At 42.6% G+C, this 25,082-nt stretch overlaps 1 protein-coding gene across 9 annotated transcripts in view; it reads left to right on the top strand.

Annotated features, from left to right (window-relative positions):
* Positions 1–25,082, top strand: part of LOC148032051 (uncharacterized) — a 63,961-nt gene that overhangs the window by 36,648 nt on the left and 2,231 nt on the right. For 6 of the 9 annotated variants that reach the window (XM_087684033.1, XM_087684031.1, XM_087684032.1 and 3 more), the window contains 2 exons: positions 12,055–12,201; positions 12,345–12,470. In XM_087684033.1, the coding sequence (XP_087540159.1) occupies positions 12,055–12,201; positions 12,345–12,470 (273 nt within the window). The remainder of the gene's footprint in view (positions 1–12,054; positions 12,202–12,344; positions 12,471–25,082) is intronic. The other 3 variants (XM_087684038.1, XM_087684034.1, XM_087684030.1) reach the window with 1 other exon arrangement.

The raw sequence follows: 25,082 nt of genomic DNA, 5'->3' as shown, positions 1-25,082 counted from the left end.
TCGTAGGTACGAAAGTCTCAAAATAGTCTAATCTTGCACTTTGTGCAAACCCTTGGCAACAAGCCTAGCTTTGTGCTTGTTGTAACTGGCCTGTTCATTGTAAAGGGCGGTAGTGTACAACCAAAATACATAAATGCTTTCACCCAATTGACAGTCGTCCGCAAGAAGAAATACAGGAAGCTAGAATGCTCCTATTGCATCACAGACACCCTGTTGGCCCCTAGTCAGGCGCCCCTTGCAGTATTTCTTTATTCATTAACAAAGGGATAATCCCACAATAACCTGCCTACAAGCTGTCCCTGTACAAAGTGGAGAAGGAAACACAGTTCCAACCCGATTTCGACACCATAACGGCAGTACAACTTGACTTGGTCATTATCCCTACTCAATTGGTGCCTCCATACACCTAAACACACTCAATGAAGTGCCTGGTAAGAAATTCAGCATGCTGCATTTTCTGGTTTTTGTCTTTAAACTGCTCCAAAATACATGTACAGTGTCCTTGGAGCTTCCTTGAAGCTTCTGGAGCAAATAGACACCAAAAATGTCCAAAAACCCAAAACCTGCAAAAATATATAGCAGGCTGTAATTTCCTGTTTTGGGCCCTGTTTTACCTGCCAATTACTTGTGTGCATAGCTAGTCGGGCTCCCGCATCTTATGGGCCACTTGCCCTTTGAATCCTGCGAGATTTCACACGAGAAATCTCAGGAAAACAGTGTTTTCCACACAAGTATCTGCTTGGGAATGCAATTAGCAAACCCTGTACCTGTTCAAGAGGCTCTTGCCTCGGCAATTATGCATAACAGTACAATTATTGACCCAAAACAAGTTGACTAAGAGGGAAACCTCTGCCCAAGTCTGAAACTTTTGATTGGAGTGCAGAATTGACCATTTCAGCCTGCTGAAATTACTGGTTCAGACCTGCAACTCTGTTGTAATCACTGGTTCTGACTTGCAATTCTACTGTAATTACTGGTTCAGACCTGCAATTCTGCTGTAATTACTGGTTCAGACCTGTTTCGAAACCCGACTACAACTCTTACTGTTCCTTGTACTATTCAGCCCTCTGTAATTACTGGTTCAGACCTGTTTTGAAACCTGTTTTCAGTTCATACTGCTCCCTGCACTGTCCTGCATCATTCGGGCCAAATGCCCCTTCATTCTGGCATCAATTGGGTTCTGAAATAGCCTCTTAATAGTCCAAAAACAGTACTGATTCAGTGCTGTTTCAGACACTTACTTGGTGAGATTACCACCCTCACCTGTCCCTGCTGGGACAGCATACAACTGCTCCTGTTCCTGGAGAAAAGAGGCTCTTGCCTCATGCAAAAACAACATATTCCACACAGTTGTACCTGAATCAGAAGAAAAGCCCTTGATTTTGCAGCATAACCATACTGTCAGGGAGAGAGAGAGAGAGTAGAGAGCAGGCTCAAGCCTCTGTGCATCATTGACAAGGAAGACCAGCTCTCAAGGGCTCTCCATCTGCAGCAATCCATCTCCCTTTCACAAAAAATGAGCCCCCCATGCATTGAAACTCGTTTTTGTGCTGCCCTCTCTCTCTCTTTTGGGAATTTATGCCCAAATTGTGACACATGGCATGCATGTAACAACTTTCCTGTTTAAACCTTTCGGTCTAAAATTCTTCATCCTCGGTTCAAAATTTGACCTCGGCACAGACCAGGGGATTAATCCTTGTACAAAAACGAAGATAAGGACGCGAACAGATTCTGAGGTCCAAAAATAGTAACTCCCTAAATTTTAGGAGTTGCTTCCATTGCATCCCACTAGTCTTCTGACCATCTTTGCAGACTATGGCTACATCCAAATTTGTAATGTAGCTCAACTGAAAGTGAATTTCCATTGATATCCCCACATGGACTAATCTCTTGCAGATTTGTCCATCTTTACTTTGAACTAGTCTCTTGCAGGCTAGTTCTTCAACACACTTGTCCATATACACTTTCACAAGTCTCTTCCAGGCTTGTCAATCTACAGTGCCATCAGTCTCTTCCAGACTTATACTGGACCTTAACTGTCCAGTCTTGACTCACTAGACATTCCTGTCTATTTCACATACTGGCCATGCAACTCAGGCGTTTAGATTTCAAGAGGGATTGTTCCAAAAAGAAAAACCAAATAAAATATGTAATAAAGAAATCAACAAAAAGGTACTAGTTGTCACAGTTTTTTGACATACCTCCCTCTCGAAATCGCAAACATCCTCGTTTGCATGAATGTCATACATGCTATCAGCTATCCCAGTGAACTTACACTTGGCAGCACATGTACAACACATACATGCTATCAGTCAACATTGTGTATTGAACACACTGTTAACACATGTATGTTCTAACTGTGAAACATGGCAGACTATCATCATGTGACTCCACATCACTGTTTCCAGATATAGTGGCCGGTACACCACAATGATATTCCCATAGTGGTAGATTCTCATCTGATGACTCCACATCACCCTGACTAGAGATCTAGTGGCCCGTACATCAAAATGATATCCCCACTGAGTCAATTCACAGAATACATGCCTGATGGAGTAACCATTGTTACAACATGCATTCAATTCAATAGAAGTAAAAACTGTATTCTTGCAAGCAATACTTACTTCTTTAGTACTAGAAAACCATATGGACACAATAAGTGTTAACCTGTACAAAATCTGTTTCTGTATATAATTTCTTTCTTGAGCAATTGTCACTTTGACAATCTATTTCAGCTTAGAGATACAAAGGGTCAAGGTAGGTTGTAAGCGAAATGCTTCAAGGTAAAGTTCCAACACATTAGGTGACTCTGCAAGTTCACCTTCATCCATCCACTTAGCATCTATAGCTGGATAGTTCTTGAACTTAACCAAATACCTTCTAGCAACCTTGCCTTTCACTTTCCTTTCCTTGTGTGCCAATACCTGTTCTGGAACAAGAATTTCATCAAGTTCCTCGACTTCGGGCTGTTCCTAAGCTGGCATATCTTCTGGCACATCACCCACATAAGGTCTAAGAAGTCTTACATGGAAAGCATTATGAATCTTCCAATTGTCAAGCAATTTCAGCCTATAACTGACATCACTAATCTTCTCTGTTACTTGAAAAGGCCCATAGTATCGCATACTAAGCTTAGTGAAAAGACTTTCCTTGCCTTTCGGCTTCTTTAAGCGTGCCTTTTCAAACCGCAATAGTACCCAATCACCAAGTGAAAATATCAATTCACGACGGTGATGATCAACAACTTTCTTTTGCTTTGCCTGAGTCCTTTCAACGGCATGCTTAACTTTCTGATACATTTCCCCCATACTCTCCACATACTGATCTGCCTGAAAAATCTTATCCTTTCCTGTCCTCTTTATCATCATTAGCTGATCTCTTATTCTTGTTCGGACAATTAGACGCAATATGACTAGTCTGCTCACAGATAGAGCACTTCCTCTCAGCCATTAAAGCCTTTCTCTCTTCAAGAGACTTGCGCACAAAAGGTTTCTTCTGGTCCTTTGACTGCTGTCCAAAGGACTTGGCTGGTTTCTTCTTGAACTGCCAAGGTTTACCTGTGCTTTGAGAATTCTGATAAACCTGTTTACCAAATGGCTTCTTTGCTGAAAATTTTTCAGATTTGTCCTGTTTAATGCTGCCCCCAAAACCACTTGACTGTCCCAACAATAATGCATTTCCTGTGGTAGCATTCTCAATTAACTGAGTCAAAGCGGTGACCTTTCTCTTTGTACAATAATTCCGGAGTTCCTTGGGCAGCCCACAACAATATTTCTCTATCTGCTCAGTCAATGGCACAACCCTGTAAGAAGTGATTGGAAGCAAAGCCTCCCAAGACTTCTTGTTATAGTCTTCCAGATTCTTGCATTTAGATGCATCCAAATTGTGCCAAGCTGACATAACATCGATCTCAAATTCATTGGTCAACCAAGGAGAAGCAAATACTTGCTTAAAGTAAGTCCAAGTGGCAGGAGCCTGTCCTTGCATCAACAGTGTACTCCACCACTGACTAGTATTGTCCTTAAGAAAAGTGGCAGCTTTCTGAACCTTAGAAGGCTTTGTAAAGTTCCCTCCTGCAAATGCGGCATCAAACTGCTGTAAGAAAGAGAGAGCCTTAGTCCTATCTTCAAATCCTCGAAAGATGTCAAACTGCACGGCTGCACCACCTTCCTTGTATGGCTTTGGCTTCTCATGAGCCATCAAAGGGTCCATAGGATATGCCTGCAACATGGGAACAGTAATAGGTGGCATAGAAGTTGCCTGACCGCTGACTACAGGGCTTGTAGACACAATACTTGCTTGCTGGTTTTGATAACCAGCCATACCAAAAGTGCCCTGTGGCATGCCAAAAGTGCCCTGAACTCCCTGAAATCTAGGCTGTATGCCTATATTGCCATACATGGGCTTTGGCATAAAACCCTGCGTACCCCCAAACACTGTTCCTGGTACATAAATCTGGGTTCCAGGTGCATAACCAGCCATACTCTGAAATACAGATCCACCTCCAAAGTACCCAGGATGTACAGAGGTCGGTGGGAAAACCTATGGTAAAGCTTTGAAACTGTTTCCTTGTCCATTTAAGCCAACATTTGGCTGTTGTAAAGTGGCAGGCTGAACTGGCAATGCCTGTGTAACCAGCGTTTCCACCACCTGTTCCTGGACAGTCGGAACCAATCTTGGAGTTTCCATTGACTCCGCAAGCTGCCTTGGTGTTTCCACTGAATCTGCAGCATGCTTACCCTTATCCTGGACCTCTACTGGATTCGAAATCTTTGCAGATTGCCCAACTTGCTGTAAAGGAAGGGAAGGTTGTAAAAATGCCAAAAACCTTGGATTCTGCATCACTTGAGTAAACATACTCACAGCAACAACTAACTGAGTCTTGAAACTGTCTTCATCCATAGAAGAAGCTGTAAGAACTTGTGGCTCAACCATAACAAGAGTAACAAACTGTGGAGGTCTAGAAGACTCTCCCACCTCATGAACAACAGGGATCTCCTGTGATGTAGACGCTTCCTCTCTAGTATCTTCCTTTCTATCAGCCATAATGCACAATTCTGTGTCTTACACCCAAACAAACCCTGGCTCACTCTTTAGGGAAAAAGTGATTCGGTCCCGGCGACGGAACCATGTAACCGGCCTGTTCACTGGAAAGGGCGGTAGTGTACAACCAAAATACATAAATGCTTTCACCCAATTTACAGTCGTCCACTTTACCTGAACTTAAAGACACAGAAGCAAGAAGAAATACAGGAAGCTAGAATGCTCCTGTTGCATCACAGACACCCTGTTGGCCCCTAAGTCAGGCGCCCCTTGCGGTATTTCTTTATTCATTAACAAAGGGATAATCCCACAATAACCTGCCTACAAGCTGTCCCTGTACAAAGTGGAGAAGGAAACACAGTTCCAACCCGATTTCGACACCATAACGGCAGTACAACTTGACCTGGTCATTATCCCTACTCAATTGGTGCCTCCATACATCTAAACACACTCAATGAAGTGCCTGGTAAGAAATTCAGCATGCTGCATTTTCTGGTTTTTGTCTTTAAATTGCTCCAAAATACATGTACAGTGTCCCTGGAGCTTCCTTGAAGCTTCTGGAGCAAATAGACACCAAAAATGTCCAAAAACCCAAAACCTGCAAAAATATACAGCAGGCTGTAATTTCCTGTTTTGGGCCCTATTTTACCTGTCAATCACTTGTGTGCGTAGCCAGCGGGCTCCCGCACCTTATGGGCCACTTGCCCTTTGAATCCTGTGAGATTTCACACAAGAAATCTCAGGAAAACAGCGTTTTCCACACAAGTATCTGCTTGGGAATGCAATTAGCAAACCCTGTACCTGTTCAAGAGGCTCTTGCCTCGGCAATTATGCATAACAGTACAATTATTGACCCAAAACAAGTTGACCAAGAGGGGAAACTCTGCCCAAGTCTGAAACTTCTGATTGGAGTGCAGAATTGACCATTTCAGCCTGCTGAAATTACTGGTTCAGACCTGCAACTCTGCTGTAATCACTGGTTCTGACCTGCAATTCTGCTGTAATTACTGGTTCAGACCTGTTCTGAAACTCGACTACAACTCTTACTGTTCCCTGTACTATTCAGCCCTCTGTAATTACTGGTTCAGACATGTTCTGAAATCTGTTTTCAGTTCATACTGCTCCCTGCATTGTCTTGCATCATCTGGGCCAAATGCCCCTTGATTCTGGCATCAATTGGGCTTTGAAATAGCCTCTGAACAGTCCAAAAACAGTACTGATTCAGTGCTGTTTCAGACACTTACTTGGTGAGATTACCACCCTCACCTGTCCTTGTTGGGACAGCATACAACTGCTCCTGTTCCTGGAGAAAGGAGGCTCTTGCCTCATGCAAAAACAACATATTCCACACAGTTGTACCTGAATCAGAAGAAAAGCCCTTGATTCTGCAGCATAACCATACTGTCAGGGGGAGAGAGAGAGAGAGAGAGAGTAGAGAGCAGGCTCAAGCCTCTGTGCATCATTGACAAGGAAGACCAGCTCTCAAGAGCTCTCCATCTGCAGCAATCCATCTCCCTTTCACAAAAAATGAGCCCCCTATGCATTGAAACTCGTTTTTGTGTTGCCCTCTCTTTCTCTCTCTTTTGGGAATTTATGCCCAAATTGTGACACATGGCATGCATGTAACAACTTTCGTGTTTAAACCTTTCGGTCTAAAATTCTTCATCCTCGGTTCAAAATTTGACCTCGGCACAGACCAGAGGATTAATCCTCGTACAAAAACGAAGATAATGATGCGAACATATTCGAGGTCCAAAAATAGTAACTCCCTAAATTTTAGGAGTTGCTTCCATTGCATCCCACTAGTCTTCTGACCATCTTTGCAGACTATGGCTACATCCAAATTTGTAATGTAGCTCAACTGAAAGTGAATTTCCACTGATGATCCCACATGGACTAATCTCTTGCAGATTTGTCCATCTTCACTTTGAACTAGTCTCTTGCAGGCTAGTTCTTCAACACACTTGTCCATATACACTTTCACAAGTCTCTTCCAGGCTTGTCAATCTACAGTGCCATCAGTCTCTTCCAGACATATACTGAACCTTAACTGTCCAGTCTTGACTTACTAGACATTCCTGTCTGTTTCACATACTGGCCATGCAACTCAGGCGTTTAGATTTCAAGAGGGATTTTTCCAAAAAGAAAAACCAAATAAAATATGTAATAAAGAAATCAACAAAAAGGTACTAGTTGTCATAGTCTTGTGACACTTGTCCAAGGAACTGTTTGCAAGATATTTGGTCTTAAAGACCCACTTCACACCAATCGAGCTTAGCATGCATAGCTTGTTGCCAAACATCCTTGCAAGAGCCGCATCAATTGTAGTAGGCTCTCTATCCTGAATAATCAGTGACATAAGAACATAGTTCACATAGAGTGAACTATTCGGCTGAGCCTGTAAGCGAGTGGATTTGCGTGGACCTAAAGGGGTAGTAGGAAAGTGAGAAACACCAGAATCTTGCATAAGCAGTTGATACCACAAAGGAATGTGGAGAGGCTTATCTTGCTCTGAGGGAGACAAGGAAGTCTTTGATATCTGCAATGCACCTATCGAAGAGAGGGACTCCCCCTCCTGAAGTGAAGGGACATCCTCGTGATTTGAGGAAGGCTCCCCTCTTGATGGTGAAGGATCCCTGGAAGACTTCGGCGAGGAGGCTAAAAAAGGGATGGAAGTACTCGGTGAAGAAGGGGCATCCGTTAGGGGTGGAAGGGAAGTAGGGGTAGATGGAGGATTAGGAGGAGGGGAAGGAGCCGATGATGAGAGAGGGGTGCTAATAGGGAACCTAGAAGGAAGAAGAGGAATTGAGGGTGGGGAAGAGTCAAGCGAGGATGAGGTATTACCTGCACAAGAACCATCAACCGGATTGTTGGAGATTGAAGCCTCATCGAAGATCACATCCCAGCTCACCTCAATCTTCCGTGTGGACGGGTCATAGAGCTGATAGCCCTTCATGGTCATGCTGTATCCCACAAAGAGCTTCCGCGACTTCCAGTCAAGCTTCATCTGCCTCTTCTTCTTGTAGGGGGGTCATGTTCGCCAAAGTAGAAGTTGGAGATCGGTTGCGGATGTGAACCGTTGTAGCCATGGCCTCACCCTAAAGGGCAAGTGGTAGGCCTCTATGCTCCAACATGGATCGGGCCATCTCCAGCATAGTCCGATTTACTTGCTCTGCCACACCATTCTCAAATGGTGTGTTCGGATGGGAGTACTTTACTTGAATCTTGTGATCCTTGCAAAACTTAGAAAAGAGGTTAGAAGTAAACTTTTTGCCGTGATTTGCTCGTACATCTTAGACCTTGGAAGTTGTTTGTGTCTCAACAAACACCTTCCACTCACAAAAGTGGGAGTATGCATCGCTCTTGTACTCCAGAAAATAAGGCCACACATAACGACTGAAGTCATCAACAATCAGTCATCAGATACTTGGCCTTCCCAAGGGAGATTGTGTCCATAGGGCCGCAAAGGTTGGTGTGAACCAACTCAAGCGGGGAAGAAGCCCACCATGTGGCAACCTAGGGATGTGGTCGCCGATACTGCCTGTCCAAAGGGTGTGAATAGGAGGGAAATCAGGAAGGCCCTCCATCATCTTTCTTCGAGAAGCCCGTCGAAGTGCGTCCATGTTCAGATGACCATAATGAGCATACCAAAGCAGCCCAAGCTCGTGGGAAGACCTCGTGGCTAAGGTTATGAGTGTGTAAAGCCCACCTTCTTGTGTACCGGTCCAAAGAGCCGCTCCCGTAGATTCATCCTCCACAATCATTGCATCTCTGGTGGTGAAGACTGCGCGGCTACCTATTTGGGTAAGACCATAAACAGATAAGAGGTTGAAGCCTAGCTCCGGAACATAAAGAATTGTGGTGGAAGAAGACTGTCTGTCTGGTAAGAGAGGAATGGTTTCCACCCCACGAACTAGAACCGTAGAGTTGCCACCAATGGTGACGGTGCCCCCTTTGGATCTTAAATCCTAAAGCCAATCTTGTTTGTAGGTCATATGAGAAGAAGCGACACTATCCACGAGCCAAGGCTTCTCTTGAGAAGCCTTCGAATCCTTCTCCTTTGGCTTCAAATGGGGGTACTTCTGCCACCACTTCTCCTTGGGATGAGTGCTCTTTCTAGAGTGTGGGCACTTGGGCTTCTTCTCCTTTGAATCCTTCTTGTTCTCTTCCTTCTTCTCCTTGATCTTCTCCTTTTTCTTCTTTTTCTTCCCTCCTCTTGTATCTGCTGTAAATGCCTTGTTGGAGCAAGAACCATTGGACATGACCTCTCTAAGTTGCTCGTGATACTCCAAGACAAGCTGTGAAAGCTCCTCCTATAAAAGTTTCTCGTGGGTCCTTGAGGTGATAAGGCTGGTGTAGAAGACATTGAATTTGTCCAAGAGAGGCAAGCTCACCTCTTATATCCTCCATTTTTGTGATGTGCTTCTTCATAGTGTTGAGAATTTGCCAATCATACCCTATGTATGCCCCTTTGTATGGAACAACTAGGCTAGGGAGATGCAGTTCATTCTAGGAAGAGAGACAGATCCCATAGGCATAGTGGATGTAGTGTGCTACCAAGCAATCCTATATAATGATGTACTTGACTATCACTTTCATATGATGGTAATGCAATAGTACTTGTCTCTTTCTGTCAAGTGTTTGTGTCATTGTCAGTCCTACACAAGATTGTGTTTATGAGTTCAAGTCTCAATCTTGAAACCTAATTCACTTGTGTAATAGTTGTCTACATTGTCATGTCAACATGAGTAGTATCTTTATTTTCCATCCTCCATAGCTTCCGCCTTTACCATGCTCTAGATTCCGCATCTTTCACACATAGAAGGAGAGTTGTCAAGACTAAGCATTCGTAGATTCTTCTCTAGGGAGATCTTGTGGGCAAACATTTTGTGCTGATACAAAGATGCAAGCTTGCTCCATACTTCCACCGTAGTCTTCAACCTGCGAACATGCACAAGAACAGAGTCATGCATACTCATAAAGAGAAAAGATCTGGTTGGAGAATTGAGCTGATCCCATAAGGCAGCATGGTCCATAGAAAGCCCATCAGCTGGATCCTCCTAGGGATGGGGAATAGGTAAAGAGACAAGCTCCCAAAGATCAAAGGCGTTGAGTATACACTCCACCTTGCCAGACCACAAGAAATAGTTGGAACCATCTTGGGTAGCGTAATTAGTGATATAGTGAAGATCCATCTTCAAGATGGTGTCCACTCCTTGCCTAAGCAAGGTTTGCACTCCTGGAAGCCCTCCTAAGACTTTTCATGCATGCTTGTATGGATTGAGCCCTTGGATCATTAGCTTGCCCTGTTGGGGTTGACTCTGATACTTAGGGTGATCTTGAGCTTGTCAAGAGCTCCATCATCAGTTCCACTCTAATGTGGAGTGGCCATGGCTTGTTTTTCACGCTACGAGCGGGCCTTAGGTGGTGATACATGCCTCATTGCCCTTGAATGCCTTGAGAGAGGCTTGTATATTTTATTGCTTTCAACCTTTTAGATAGCTTCAATTAGACTGTCAAGCACATGTACTTCTTTGTAAAATTCTTTCAAGCAATATAATTAGGCATACCTTTTTCTAGAAAAGAAAAAACTTCTCTAGCTAACAAAGTGACACATTTAACCCAATTCCTTAACATGTTGATAATTGTCATACTTGTGACATATTGTGTAGTAGTATACTTAAAAAAACAACAATACATTTTTCTTTCCAAGAGAAGATCATTCCTATTAGTTGCACCTCAGTTGAGAGCCAAGGAACAGAAACTAAAATCAAAGCAAGATGGAAAAGGGCATTAAAGAAAGCATTATGGGTTAAGGAATTTCTGAAGATGTCCACTCTCAAGAGAGGATTTGTCATGCAATGGGCTCATGAAATATTCAATCAGGGGGTCTATAATAGCGAGTCATGAAAGGACAAGTGTAGAAGAAAGTGCTAGAAGCCCATATGGCTAAAAGAATTTGATCTTGGTTTGCATTCTTTCAAAATCTCACTACTCTATCCAATCTATTTCTAAGGATGTGAATTATCGATTTCCAAATATGTGAGGGAGTCTTTGAGGCAGTGGAAAACTAATACATGATAGAGTACATCCGTTTTTCCAAATATAACATATAATGCTGGAAATGAGCTCTCGTTTGTGGACTATCTTGGAGTCCACTAAATCCATAAGTAGTTAAATGTCTCCATTGCTCTCAGCTCATGATTTGAAAGAAATAATGTTACATCCTTAAATATTCTTGTATCTACACGGTTCTAGTTTTCCTCCTTTCACTGTTTCTTTATCTCCTATTGTTGCATGGCCTGATTTCGTCCTTCAGTGCCTCTAACCTCATCCAAACCTCTTTGGCTGAAGGGCGTCCCATGGGTAACGTATATGTCTCCTCTACTCCCTGGATCTAGCACAAGGTATTGGAATTCTACAAAACCCTAGCCAAGTCCCAAGCTCCAAACTCCTTTTGAGCAGCAAAGGTAATGATAACTTTCTAGACCACAAATGATCCTACAATCTTCTCTAAAACTCCATGAGGAATAGATATGCGATGCCCTGTCTAATTCAATGAGGAGTGAATATTTGATGCCCTATCTAAAGAACTTATGCATCACTTTTGGAAGAGGCAAAGCTTTACAAGTTGCAAGAGAGTTTTTTTTGTCTCTACAAGATCTTCCAATAGATTGTTCATATGTGGGAGAAGGCTTTGTGTAATCATGTCAAACTTTCAAATTTATGTACATAGAATCAGTGTAGCTTATTGAGGTAGAAGCTATGGCATTGTATTATAACCTATAGCATGTTTGAGAAAATTGTGGTATATGGAAATGCTATTTTTACAATTTTCTAGTAATATGTGAGAAAAGACAGAAAGAGGATGCACCTGCCAATTAAAAAACTCTCTATTCAAGTAGGTGCAATGAATGAAAGCTTATGAGCACGTTGATTTTGATTGCCTTGCACGTCATAAACAGAAAATTCCATACGTTTATTCTCTTGTTTGTCTTGTTCTTTTTGCAGATTTGCTTGTGTTTAGGTAGAACTATCCAATGCCAAGAATTGCTAGGGATTGCCTCTTGGCTTTTTCTTCAAGCTCAAGCATCAAATGAAAACTATGAGATGCATGCAGAGATCTCTCGACTATTTGGCCAATTATATGTGCTTCAGGTAACGTGCTAAATATTATAATTTATAAAGCAGCCAAATTGAACGCATGCTTTGAAATAAGTAAGAGTTCTTCTCAGTTTGGAGGGTAAGATAATATTTTGTAACAGATTTAAGATCTGAAAGATGCAATATTGATTTTACAGAATAATCTTGAAAATGCTTTGCAAGCGTTTTCTGAAGAAATATATTATGTGTCTTTAGAACATGGTGTTCTAGATATCCGGACGAGTATTGGATTCTACAATATATTTAAAGTTCTAAAATCATTGGTAAGCATCTCTGAAAGATAATTTTAGCATGATGTATAAATTATGTATTTTAGGCTTGTGCAACATTACTCCAAGTTTAGGGTGAAGATAGAAAGAAAATTTAATCCTCTACTATACCCAAAACATTGTACTTTTGAGGCCTTGAAAGTTTATGACATTTTGCTAGAGGTTGTGCCATAAGGACAATGGTCCAACTGTTATAGAATTTTCCAACTAACAATTTTGGAGGGGGAAAGAGTCATAGGGTTTTTTGGGACTTCAAGGTCTGTTTAGGTATAAAGAAGTTTTGCCTTCACTTACTGTGTATAGGTGGAAAGAGGCTAAACATTAAAGGTAGATGTATAGGATGCTTGCATAGAGGAGAAGTGGCACGGAGAGCCTCCATAGAGGGGGAGATAGATGCATGCACAGAGAGAGAGAGAGAGAGAGAGAGAGAGAGAGAGAGAGAGAGAGAGAGAGAGAGAGAGAGAGAGAGAGAGAGAGAGAGAGAGAGAGAGAGAGAGAGAGAGAGAGAGAGAGAGAGAGAGAGAGAGAGAGAGAGAGAGAGAGAGAGAGAGAGAGAGAGAGAGAACACTTTTCCCTGATACGGGACCTTAGACTTCCAAAGCTGGATAAACCTTTCCCGCCACTTCTTTTTACTGTCCCTACGATGCCATAACCTATTCACTTTCCCCATAACCCATCTCTTGGCTTCCACCATCTGATGATATATCTAATTACCCGACCTTTTCTCAAAATCATCAGGAAGCACAAACATCCAATCATACCAAGGATCCAATGGCTGTAACATAGGCAAAGGAAAGAACCTCTAAAGACTGTCCCGTACGGACGACCAAAAGTCCATATATCCACGAGGCACCCTAAATTACTGATGAATACGCCTAAGGGAATAAAGATGGAGCTGTCTAGGAATAACACCAAGTGTTCATGTGGCGCTTGCTCATTGGGGGCCTTCCAACGGGAGAAGTGCTTCGTGCCTGAAAGATCTCTGCTGGGTGCTGTGTTTTCTGCACTACGTGTGATGAGACATTGCTTCACCTCTTTGTCTCCTGCCTTGTTGCGCGATAGATTTGGAATTTCATTCCCCGTGTGTGGTCCTCAGTGACTTAGCACTGCCTATCAGTTCGTTCGTGGATTATGGGAAATATGTCCTCCATGTCCTCTTTGAGTTCAGATTGTTCCTGTCTATTTCATTTCCTTAGATGGACAGCCCTGTGGCATATATGGCGTACTAGCAATGCCTTTATTTTTGATTCAGTAGCAGGCATCCATGGCCATGTCGCCCGTGTACGTGGACTAGCGTTATGGCAAAACTCCTCTATGATGTTAGCGGACCTGGTTCTTCTGGATATTGCTACTCCCTGGCTGGCGATTGTTCGCTCTACTCCAGTTGTTCCTTCTTTGTGATCTATTAGTACTATTCATGTAATAGGTTATTCTGGTTGTTCTGTGAACTTGCAGGCCTCATGTAAATATTAGTTATAGAGAGAGTGAGAGAGACAGAGTATGCTGATGTGATGGCCTGATGTAATAGAATGTAAGAGATACAGAGAGAATGTTGACCTGATGGTCTGATGTAAATTTTTTTACTACTTAATTCAATTATCTTCATGAGAGAGAGAGAGAGAGAGCGAGAGCCTGTTATTTTCTTGAGGATCACGGGCTTGTGCATGGTAATACCCAAATTCGGAGCTCCTGGTGGCATGCTCTTAATGCAGACTCTCGGTTTTCTAGTCCTTCTTCATCCCTGCTTGCTCATTTGGTATGTTCCTGGAAATTGGTTCTCCAGAAGGCTCGGTGGCATCCAGCGGAGGACCACTTCGATACTACCTCTTTTCAACTGGAATTGTTGGCAGCCTCACGATTACTTTCTTGGGAAGGCAAACATGAGCTCAAACCACAATTTAACCGCATGGCACATTTGGGCTTGACTTCAGCTGTAGATGCCACTCTTGCTAGTCGCAATGTGTTGATATTGTTTCGTACAGCCAGGAGGCTTTTCAGGATCCCTCGTGGATACCGTGATTTATGGGAACAGCTTTTGTTGGTGCTCCGGAGCAGACAACCCTTTCCTGCCCTTGCTTCGAATTGTCCCTGGTAGGATTGGGACCTTGCAGGTCGGCTGAATTTGGAAAAGGCCTCAGCTAACCAGGTATATCATCTTCTGATTAAAGATCCATGGCTGGTTACTAAAGCTAATACTGTATGGGGATTGCATAAATCTCAGTCATGGTGGAAGGCAACTGTGATGGAGGGCTGGTTGAACAAGACACCTTTCAAATGCAAGGTCTTTCTTTGGAGGGTGATGATTAGTGGTCTTCCTCTTGCTTCAGCCCTTTCCAAGCATTGAATCTCCAACGGCAATTGTTTCTTTTGCACCACCAGTGTGGCATCGACCCATCATCGATTTATTTCTTGCCCTCTCGCTAGGACAATCTGGTCACTCTTGTCAGTGGTTTGGCGAGCAGTGGTTGGTTTCTCGCTCAGCCCTTTTGATTGGGTTTTTGTACGACCCAAATTCCCCACACCGGCACAGTCGCATATGACGATCTTGTTTCACTTCCTTAGATACTGGGGCTGCTGGCACAATTGGACCATTCGGAATGCTTTTCTTTTTGATTCAGCCTCTAATGTTCCGGGACATATTGCGAGGCTTAAAGGTCTCTTGGATTGGCAGATAGCTCTCATTCGGCACTCTGACTTACTCCCTCAGGAGGACTTACTTCCCTGGCATATGGCAATTTCCTCTGCGTCTTTGCCATGACTTTTGTAACTCTTTTGTTGTTTAGTACTTTATAAATATAACATCCATTACGAACAAAAAAAAACAGAGAGAGAGAGAGCCTCTGCACGTGCAGGTGCAAACAGAAGCAACACTTTTCTTGCAGTGGGTCATCAGAAGATTCAGCTCAAACTGCTGCTGCTGTTTCTTCTGCACCAAGACTGCAGTGACATGGTTCTGCAGTGGCACAGTCCTGCGGAGACACAGGATTGCAGTCACAAATCTGCAGAAAGAGAGAGACAGAAAAGGAGACTGCTGGTCACAACTGCATCAGTACCTACAGTTAGGGTCTCGACTGTATCAGTGTTCACAGACAGGTTCATGACTGCATCAGTGCACATACACAAGGACAGGTCACTGCATGCAGGACAGGTGCAGGGAAACAAAGCAGGCAGCAACGAAGGCTGATCCCCAGAGCTGAAGTATAGCACCCCTGCTCTCGTGCCCTGCTGTGTGAAAGGATTGGCATGCATGGCAGAGCTGCAGGGCTGCATACCTGCATATCTGTGTTGCAGCAGACACACACAGAGATGAAGAAAGAGTCTCAGTCTTAAACGCAGACTGTGTGAAAGGATTGGTATGCATGGCAGACCTGCAGGGCTGCATACCTGCATATCTGTGTTGCAGCAGACACACACAGAGATGAAGAGAGAGTCTCAGTCTTAAACGCAGACTGGGGCTCTAATCTGGGCGAGATGCAGGCATTTCATGGTATAGATGTGGATCTCCTTGATCAGCAAATTTGAGAAGGGGAAGAAAGAGAATCAGTGGACTTTGATGTTAACACTTCAGCTGAGGATTTTCATGAGCCTGTGGAAGGAGATGAGATGGGCCAACATTGCAAGTTGATGTCTGGTCCTCCAGTTTCTGGTTCTCTAGAGATGCCTCAATAGTTTGCCGGTGCACCTCACTTTGCAGACAAACGAGTTTTTTCAGTATATGCTTGCCAGTATGAATAATCTGATGAATGATTATGCATGTGTGAATGAAGGAAAAGCAAGCTCTTTACCGGATGGTGATCCTGTGGTGACTGTTATGGGAACCAAAATAGAGTTACAGCAGATTGCTGCCTTCCATGAGAGGACAGCTATCTTTTATTTTACAGGTAGGGCCTCTTTGATTCCTTGTATTAGAGCATGGCTGTAGCCAATGCTATTGAGTGATGATGTGTGTCAGTCATACTTCAGGTGCTTGGGCACATATAATGTAGTGTATCCCTTTGTTACTGGATGGTCAGTTGGTCCATGCCATCCCATGGAGGAATTTTAGAGTGCTCTTAGACATGCATGCCTGATTTGGGTGGAAGTGGTTAATTTCCCTTCTCACATTTGGCGGCTTCTTCCTCTTGTATTGAGATCTCTTTGTTAGGTCTTGGTGGAGCCCTGTTTGGCCTCTCGAAATAGGAATAGAACTTGCATGATTTGGGATACTAGAAAACCTTGGCCCAACAAAATTCGTTTTGATGCACCAAGGTTGCATGCATTGGTTTTTGAGCTAAAATGGGGGACTTTTGCAGGACGCTCTTTTAGATGTGGGAAGTTGAGTCATTTTGTTTTTGAATGTGATCATGCTCCTGAAGTTTTGCAGAGTGCTTTAAATCTTGAGGTGGATATGCAGGAGTGTGAATCCCAAGATGTGCTGCAGCAATGCATTCCATGTGCCTCCTGGTTTGCATGGAAATACTAATATGAATTGGCTTCAGGCTGGGCTTGGTGGTGAGTCGCATCCTACCTGTCAAGGTCAGGTGTCTAAGGATGCTCCTTGGGTTCCTCTGGTTAAAAACCATTCTTGACAAGAATCTTATTTGATTCCTATGCATTCGGTCTGATAATGCCACACCAACTTTTCAATGCAAGGGTAAAGGATTTTACTCTAAACCTCAATCATCTTGGGTGGCTGCAGATGGATTGGTTGGTAAAGGTCCTTATAATTTTGCTTTGAGGCTTGATGCTTGTGAGAGGCTGTTACCCTCTCGAGATGCATTCGGTGCTCAAAAGCATTAGTTCCCTCCTCATGCATCGATTGCCGGATTGCAAAGGGCGGATCTTGTGGATGTAATCCATAATGAAATGGAGAGATTTCAGGCAGCTAAATCTACGAATGCAAAAGGAAAAGTGGTGATCCAATAGTTCTTCCCCTCTTTGTTTATCACGAGACTCGCTTTATGGAATGCCAAAAGGGTTTCGTTGGGCATTAAGTAGTATTTTTTTTTGCAAGTAAAATGTGGCTGATTATATTACTAAAAAAAAACTGATTACAACGGAGTGCTCATGCTCTACAGACTAGCTGGAGCTGGTGCAAAGCCATAAATACATCATGTATACAAGCCTCTCAAGGCGGTTTGGGGGGGATGGGGGCAAGAAGCCATGGAGGGGGGGGTGTATCGCCATCTGGGGCTACCTGCCTGCATCATGAAGAGTTGGTCCTAGCCGCCCTAGGTCCGCAGGAAGTGAAAACGGAGCTCCTAGGCATTAAGTAGTATACGTTACCGATGAATGTTTTTGCCAATATTCGGAATGTTGTTTGTGCGGAGTATAAGTAGCACTCATTGGGCTAGTTTCACCTATGTTTATGAGGATTTTATAGTGTTCTTTATTGGCCATTCCTCATAAATTTGGAGTTATGTTGGTTGTTTGATCTTCATTGTAGGCTTCATTGGTTCGTTAAGATGTTTGGGGTAGATTCTTGGTGGTGGAAATTATATATGAGGGGGGAGGTTCTATGGTTGGTGGGTGTGTAAGCTCCTAATACAACCCGAGACTATCACTAGCTTTGGAAAGATGTGCAATCCCTTTCCATGGCTGGTCATGTTTGGGATAGCAAAGGGAAGTGGTGGGACATATTTCTTCACTTGTGGAAGTCCAAGATTCCTCATCAAGGGAAAGTTGTCATATGGAGGCTACTTATTGGGGGTCTTCACCAGGGATATGCTACGTGTTGGCAAGATCTCTTGTGGTTGTATCTTTTGCACTGCATGCGATGAGAGCTCGATTCACCTCTTCATCTCTTGCCTTGTTTTGAGACAAATTTGGAGTTTTGTTTCCTGTGTGTGAACCTCAATCACTCAGCAGTGGAGGCCCATTTGTTCTTGGATTACAAGATGCTTTCTTTGTCCACTTTGTAGTTAGATCATCCTTGCATCTTCTATTTTCTTAGATGGATGGCTCTTTGGTACATTTGGCATACTCGTAATGCCTTCATTTTTTATTTGGCCTCTTATGTTCATGGTCATGTGGTCTGTGTTCATGGATTACCGTTATGGTAGATCTCTTCCATGGTTTTGTTAGACATGGTTCTCCTTGATGTGGTTGTTTCTTGGTTGCATATTGTTCACTCCACTCCTGTTTTGCCGACATATGATATTTTTATGCTGTGTTTTGGTGACCTTTTGGTCCCAAGAATTTTATATGTGAAGTTATTACTGAGATAGATGCATCCTCGTCTCTCATTATTATAAGTATTACACTACTCTCTATGTGGAGTAACATGGAATGATGCTCTAGAATCCAAAAGTTGATTCGATGACATGTCATTATCCATGGAAACCAAGAATGCATCATGAAAAGAGGATACATATAAGATGTCTCCATCGTCACTACTACATGTACTAATTTCTTCTATATTTCGCGTGCCCTTCTCTTTGTTTTCGTCATAATCTTAATTTTACTTTTTACCCTTTTGCTTATTCTTCCACTTGTAATAGTTCTTCTTTATATGTCGCTTCTTCACGAAGAAAAAATAGAGAGAACATTAAAGAAAGATTTGAATCCGGGTCAGGGGGTTGATCAAACAAGTGGTTTACCAGTAGGGTAGCAACTTGAGAGAGAGAGAGAGAGAGAGAGAGAGAGAGAGAGAGAGAGAGAGAGAGAGAGAGAGAGAGAGAGAGAGAGAGAGAGAGAGAGAGAGAGAGAGAGAGAGAGAGAGAGAGAGAGAGAGAGAGAGAGAGAGAGAGAGAGAGAGAGAGAGAGAGAGAGAGAGAGAGAGAGAGAGAGAGAGAACCTTGGTGGGCAAACCTATAACAGTGGACTTGCAAACGTGACCTCTAATATGTGACTTTAGACCGATAGTTCTACAAACATGATAGACCTTGGGGGTAGACCTATAGACATCAACAAACCTATGGACCTCTACAGAGTTGCGATGTAGCAAAGCACTATATAATTGTGATGCAACATGCATGTACAAAAAGAGAGAGAGAGAGAGAGAGAGAGAGAGAGAGAGAGAGAGAGAGAGAGATTAATTCTACAAGGCCTTTAAAGGTCTCCCAGTTTTTTCTCCTTTCTCCTTTGATAGCTTCTTGGTAGGAGACGCTTCGTTTTGCAGTTTGGCATTCCTCGAATATTCGTAAAGAGGAAAATTCGCTGCAAGAAGAAATACTGGCTTCTTCGAGGTTATTGGATTGGCCACTAAAAGATTTGCAGCAGCGAGACAAATTCAATCAGATGGCCAGGTTGGGATTGAAGACAGTCTATGATGTTGTTATTCCTGGGCAGCCACGTCTTTATTTCTTTAGGCGTATTCGTTAGTACTTTAGGGTGCCTCGTGGATACAGGGACATTTGGTCGTCCATCCAGGACAACCTTTAGAGGTTCTTTCCTTTGCTTGTGTTACAACCATTGGATCCTTGGCATGACTGGATGTTTGTGCTTCTTGATGACTTTGGGAAAAGGTGAGCTAATCAGATATATCATCAGATGGTGGAAGCCAAGAATTGGGTCATGGGGAAAGTGAATAGGTTATGGCATCGTAGGGATAGTAAAAAGAAGTGGCGGGAAAGATTTATCCAGCTTTGGAAGTCTAAGGTCCCGTATCAGGGAAAAGTGTTCATGTGGCGGTTGCTCATTGGGGGTCTTCCAAGGGGTGAAGTGCTCTGTTCCCAAAAGATCTCTGCTGGGCGTTGTGTTTTTTGCTTTACCTCTTTGTCTCTTGCATTGTGACACAACGAATCTGGAATTTCATTTCCCTTGTGTGGTTCTCGGTGACTCAACACCGCCTATCGGTTTATTCCTGGCTTATGGGAAATATGTCCTCTATGCCCTCTTTGAGTTCAGATTGTTCCTACCTATTTCATTTCCTTAGATGGATAGCCCTGTGGCATATATGGCGTACTTGCAATGCCTTTATTTTTGATGCAGCATCGGGCATCCATGGGCATGTGGCCCGTGTGCGTGGAATAGTGTTATGGCAAATCTCCTCTATGATGTCAGCGGACCTGGTTTTTCCGGATATTGTGGCTCCCTGGTTAGCGATTGTTCGCTCTACTCTAGTTGTTCCTTCTGTCTGATCTATTAGTACTGTTCATGTAATAGGTTGTTCTGAGAGCCCGCAGGCCTCATGTATATATTAGTTACACAAAGAGTGAGAGGGACAGAGTATGCTGACCTGATGGTCTGTTGTAATAGAAAGTAAGAGTTACAGAGAGAATGTTGACGTGATGGTCTGATGTAAATATTCACTATATATATATATATATATATATATATATATATATAGATATATATATATATATATATAGAGAGAGAGAGAGAGAGAGAGAGAGAGAGAGAGAGAGAGAGAGAGAGAGAGAGAGAAGAAATCTGGCATCTCCCATGGTAACATGGTCATTCGTTCCTCCTGGTGGCATGTGCTTAATTCCTTGAGACCTGTTAAGATCACGCGGTCTTTTCTCCTTTCTCATTTGATCGCATCCTGGCAGGAGATCCTATGTTTTTCAGTTTGGTACCCTCTTGAGATTCACAAGGATGCGAATTTGCTGCAAGGAGAAGTCTTGGCCTCCTCTAGATTGTTAGATTGGTCGGACAAAGATTTGCATAGACTCAAGTTTAATCGGATGGCTCGTTTGGGGTTGCAGACAGTTTTCGACGGTGTTATTCTTGGGCAGTCCCGGCTTTACTCTTTTTGGCGTATTTGTCAACACTTTTCGGTACCCGGAGGATATTGTGACATTTGGTCATCCATACAGGTCAAACTTCAGAGGTTCTCCTTTACCAGTGCTACAGCATTGTATCCATGGCGTGATTGGAAGTTTGTGATACCGGATGAGTTTGAGAAGAGGTCTGCTAACTAGATATACCATCAGATGGTGGAGGCCAAGAGATGGGTCATTACAAAGGTGAATAAATTATGGCATATTAGGGATGGCAAAAAGAAGTGGCAGGAAAGATTCCTTCAGCTTTGGAGGTCCAAGGTTTCCTATTAGGGGAAAGTCTTCTTGTGGAGACTATTGATTGGTGGTCTTCCAATTGGAGAGGTGCTGCGTGCTCGAAAGATCTCTGTTGGTCGTTGTGTATTCTACACTACATGTGATGAAACATTGCTTCATCTTTTTGCCTCTTGTCTAGTTGCGCGATAGATCTGGTGTTTTATTTCTCGCGTGTGGCTCTCGGCGACTCAGTTATGCATAACAGCCTGCTCATGGGTTATGGGAAAGCTGCCCTCCATGCTTTCTTTGCATTCTGATCATCCCTACCTATTCCAGTTCCTGAGATGGACTGCGTTGTGGCATATCTGGTATACTCAGATTGCCTTTATTTTTGATTCGGTCTCGGGCATCCATGGTCATGTGGTTCGTATTCAAGGTTTAGTGCTATGGCAGATTTCTTCTATGATAGCAGCTAACCTCGTTCTTCTTGACATTGCTGCCCCCTGAGCTGGCTATTGTTCGCTCTACACCAATAGTGTGATTTTCTCTGTGTTAAAGTTGTGATAGTCTTTCGTCACTTTCTTGGATGACCTGATCGTCTGATGTAACAAAATGTAAGAGATTTAGTGAGAATGCTGACGAGATGGTTTGATGTATATATTTTTCAGAGAGAGAGTTCTAAGCCGACCTGATGGTCTGATGTAAAATATTTACTTAATTCAACTATCTTCACGAAAAAAAGGAAAAGAAATCCACTCTGATTAGTTGTACAAAGGGTGATTTGAATGATTTGGGTTGGCAGGGGGCGTTGTCTCCGGAGGATAAATAACTCAACACCTGGGTTATCCCATCGGGGTGGATGCGGATCCTTATGCTTTTCTTGATTGGATGTCTTTACGTGTTCATGATAAGTCCATGTGTTGGAATCCTAGGATGGTCTTTACATGTGCAATTGAAATTTGCGCAAATATTCATGATCAGCATGATCTATTTCTTGCCTTTGCTTCCGTGGATGCAAAAGTCATTGTAGGAATTAGTGCTGACCATTCGCTTTATAGTCTAGAAAAAGCAAGGAAATCAATTGGGCCAAGTGTGGGTTTCCTAACAATATGTTCCTATGCCAAAACGGTTGGGTGGTGCTGCCCTGTTGGATGTCAAAATTCATATGGCAGCCTTGCGGATTTCCCTTTTGCAATCTTTATATGCTCATCATCATCCTTGGACAGATATTGCCATGTTTTAATTGAGAATATTGGCATTTTGGATAGCTGCACTACTTTTTAGGTGTCATGGTGGAATCTTTTGAATTTGACACAACCATTCAAAACTTCAAATTCATTTCTTCTTATCTACTTGATTACATCATGGTAGGGAATTCTTCGCTTCACTGTTTTGCACACTCTTGATTTCAAACAGGAAGTGAATCCCTTACAAGTAGAGGTATTGGCTATGTCTAGGTTGTTCGATTGGCTTGACAAGCACATGCAAAGGGACAAATGACTATTCCGTATGGTGTTATTCCAAGTTAGCCTAAGATTTATCATTTTTGCCATTATCAATCTCACTAGTACTTTTGAGTACCTCGAAGTTACAAGTTGATTTGATTGACCTTGGAGGACTAGCTTTGGAGGCACTCTTCCTTGCCTACTTTTTAGTCCTTTATTGCTGTGGTTGGATTGGGCTTTTGTGAAACTCCAAGACTTTTTGAAATAGTTAGCTAATTAGATTTATCACAAAATGGTTGAGGATAAGAGATGGGTCACCATGAAAGCAAATAAAGTTTGGTATATTTGTTAGAGTAGAGCTAAGGGGCATGATTGGCTACTTCATCTATGGAAGTCTAAGCTTCTCCATCAAGGGAAAGTTTTCATATGGTAACTTCTTATAGGGGGTCTTCCCATTAGCGATGTGTTGCACGGTCATAAAATATCCTGTGGGAGATGTATTTTTCATACTTGTGTTGAAAACCCTTGTTCATATTTTCATCTCTTGCTTGCTTGCCAGACAGATTTGGGACTTCATTTTGAGTATGGACCTCACTGACAGTTCAAAGGACACCCATCCATTCTTGGGTTTTGGGCAAGATGATGACCATGGCTAGGTTACAATCTCATCATCCTTGCCTCTTTTAGTTCATGCGGTAGACTAGCCTCTGGCACATCTAGCAATCTTGCAATTCTTTTATCTTTAATTTAGCCTTAGGCATCTGTGGTCATGTAGGCCATGTGCAAGGCTTGCTATTATGGTAAATTACTTTTCTAGTTTTGGCTGGCTTGATACTTGAGAGGTGGCTGCTCCATGCATGGATATTGTTCCCTCTACCTTGTTGTGCCCACAAGGTGATCCTTTTCTTTTGTTCCTATAGCATGATGTTTTCATAGTTTTTTGGCTTCACGAGTGTTTGAGAGATTGTGAATTTGGACAATCCACTCAAAATGAAGATGTGGATTGACTTCTTGCCTTGACACCTATCCACGACGCATTTCTTTTGCAATAGTCATGCAATATGGAGTGACAATTTTGCACGATAGCTTCTCTATATTCGAAGGACTCAGAGAGTAGGCATGAATTACTTAGCTGCTTAGACCGAGTCCCACTCTCCCCGCATCTTGATTGATCCTAAACATAGACCATGTTCCCATCATCACAAAGACCCTTTTGGCATTACTTGCCTAAAATGAATAGGTTTTGTATATCTTGACAAAAGCTTGCCCATGTAAATGAAAATTGTCGCTCAAAGGCCAAGGTTATTAGACCCATATCATACCAGAGCATACTCTATGAGTGATGCTCTTGTACATCAACAAACATAGAGGTAGTACATGGTATCTTGTAGTAAATGTTTTTGCATTGTGTCATCTTTGTAACTCCTTTTGGGGGCATAGTTATTATTGTAATATTTAGTATTGGGATCTCACCTTTCTACGATTATTGTAATATTTAGGATTGGGATCTCACCTTTCTACGATTATCACTAAAGACTTTGTTCTTCTCTTGATGTGCTTAGGTAAAAAGGGTGCTCTCTTGTGAGATGTAAACAAGGAGGAACCCTGTTATACTGAACCTAGATATTATATTTTGATTTGGAACTTTGTTGTAGCATTTTCACATGCTTTTCTACTACTTTTGCTTGTACCCACTAAACATAGATCATAGTGGATCCAATGTTGCAATAAGCCCCAAATTTTTGTTCCTCAAGGATTATATGCATGCTCCAATGCTCAATTGGGAGACTATGTTTACTAATCGGGGAAGATCAAATTCTTAATGTGAAAACAAGCTCACCATTTTCACCTTGAAGTTTACCTTGAGCTTACCAAAAGATTTTTTCCTTTTAGAGATCCCATTATATTGCAAATGATAAGGGATTGATAACTTATGCCTAATGTCCACCTCCTAGATATTCTCATGATAAATGGAATCTTTCCGTAACACCCATTTTCCCAATCCTCATTTGTAAGCACGCTATTTCTTTCTTCAAGGAAAAACCCTCATGACCACATTTTCCCCTCAAGTATTTCATATTCAAAGAAAAATCAGTGTGAATATATTTTGCCTCTATCTCAGGAACTCCCTCTTCTCTTTGTTCCTTATGGAAAACTTTGTCTTTAGCTTTCCCTATTCAATGCTTCAAATGGCCATGATACATGGTAATAGTGGACTTCAAGTTGTGAATTGAGTGAACATC

The sequence above is a fragment of the Lygodium microphyllum genome, chromosome 8, assembly GCF_053477565.2.
Source record: "Lygodium microphyllum isolate KBCC chromosome 8, Lygodium_microphyllum_v1.1.10, whole genome shotgun sequence".
Classification (NCBI taxonomy): domain Eukaryota; kingdom Viridiplantae; phylum Streptophyta; class Polypodiopsida; order Schizaeales; family Lygodiaceae; genus Lygodium; species Lygodium microphyllum.
The sequence above is the reverse complement of the archived record's forward strand: the minus strand, read 5'-3'. Positions and strand labels throughout refer to the sequence as shown.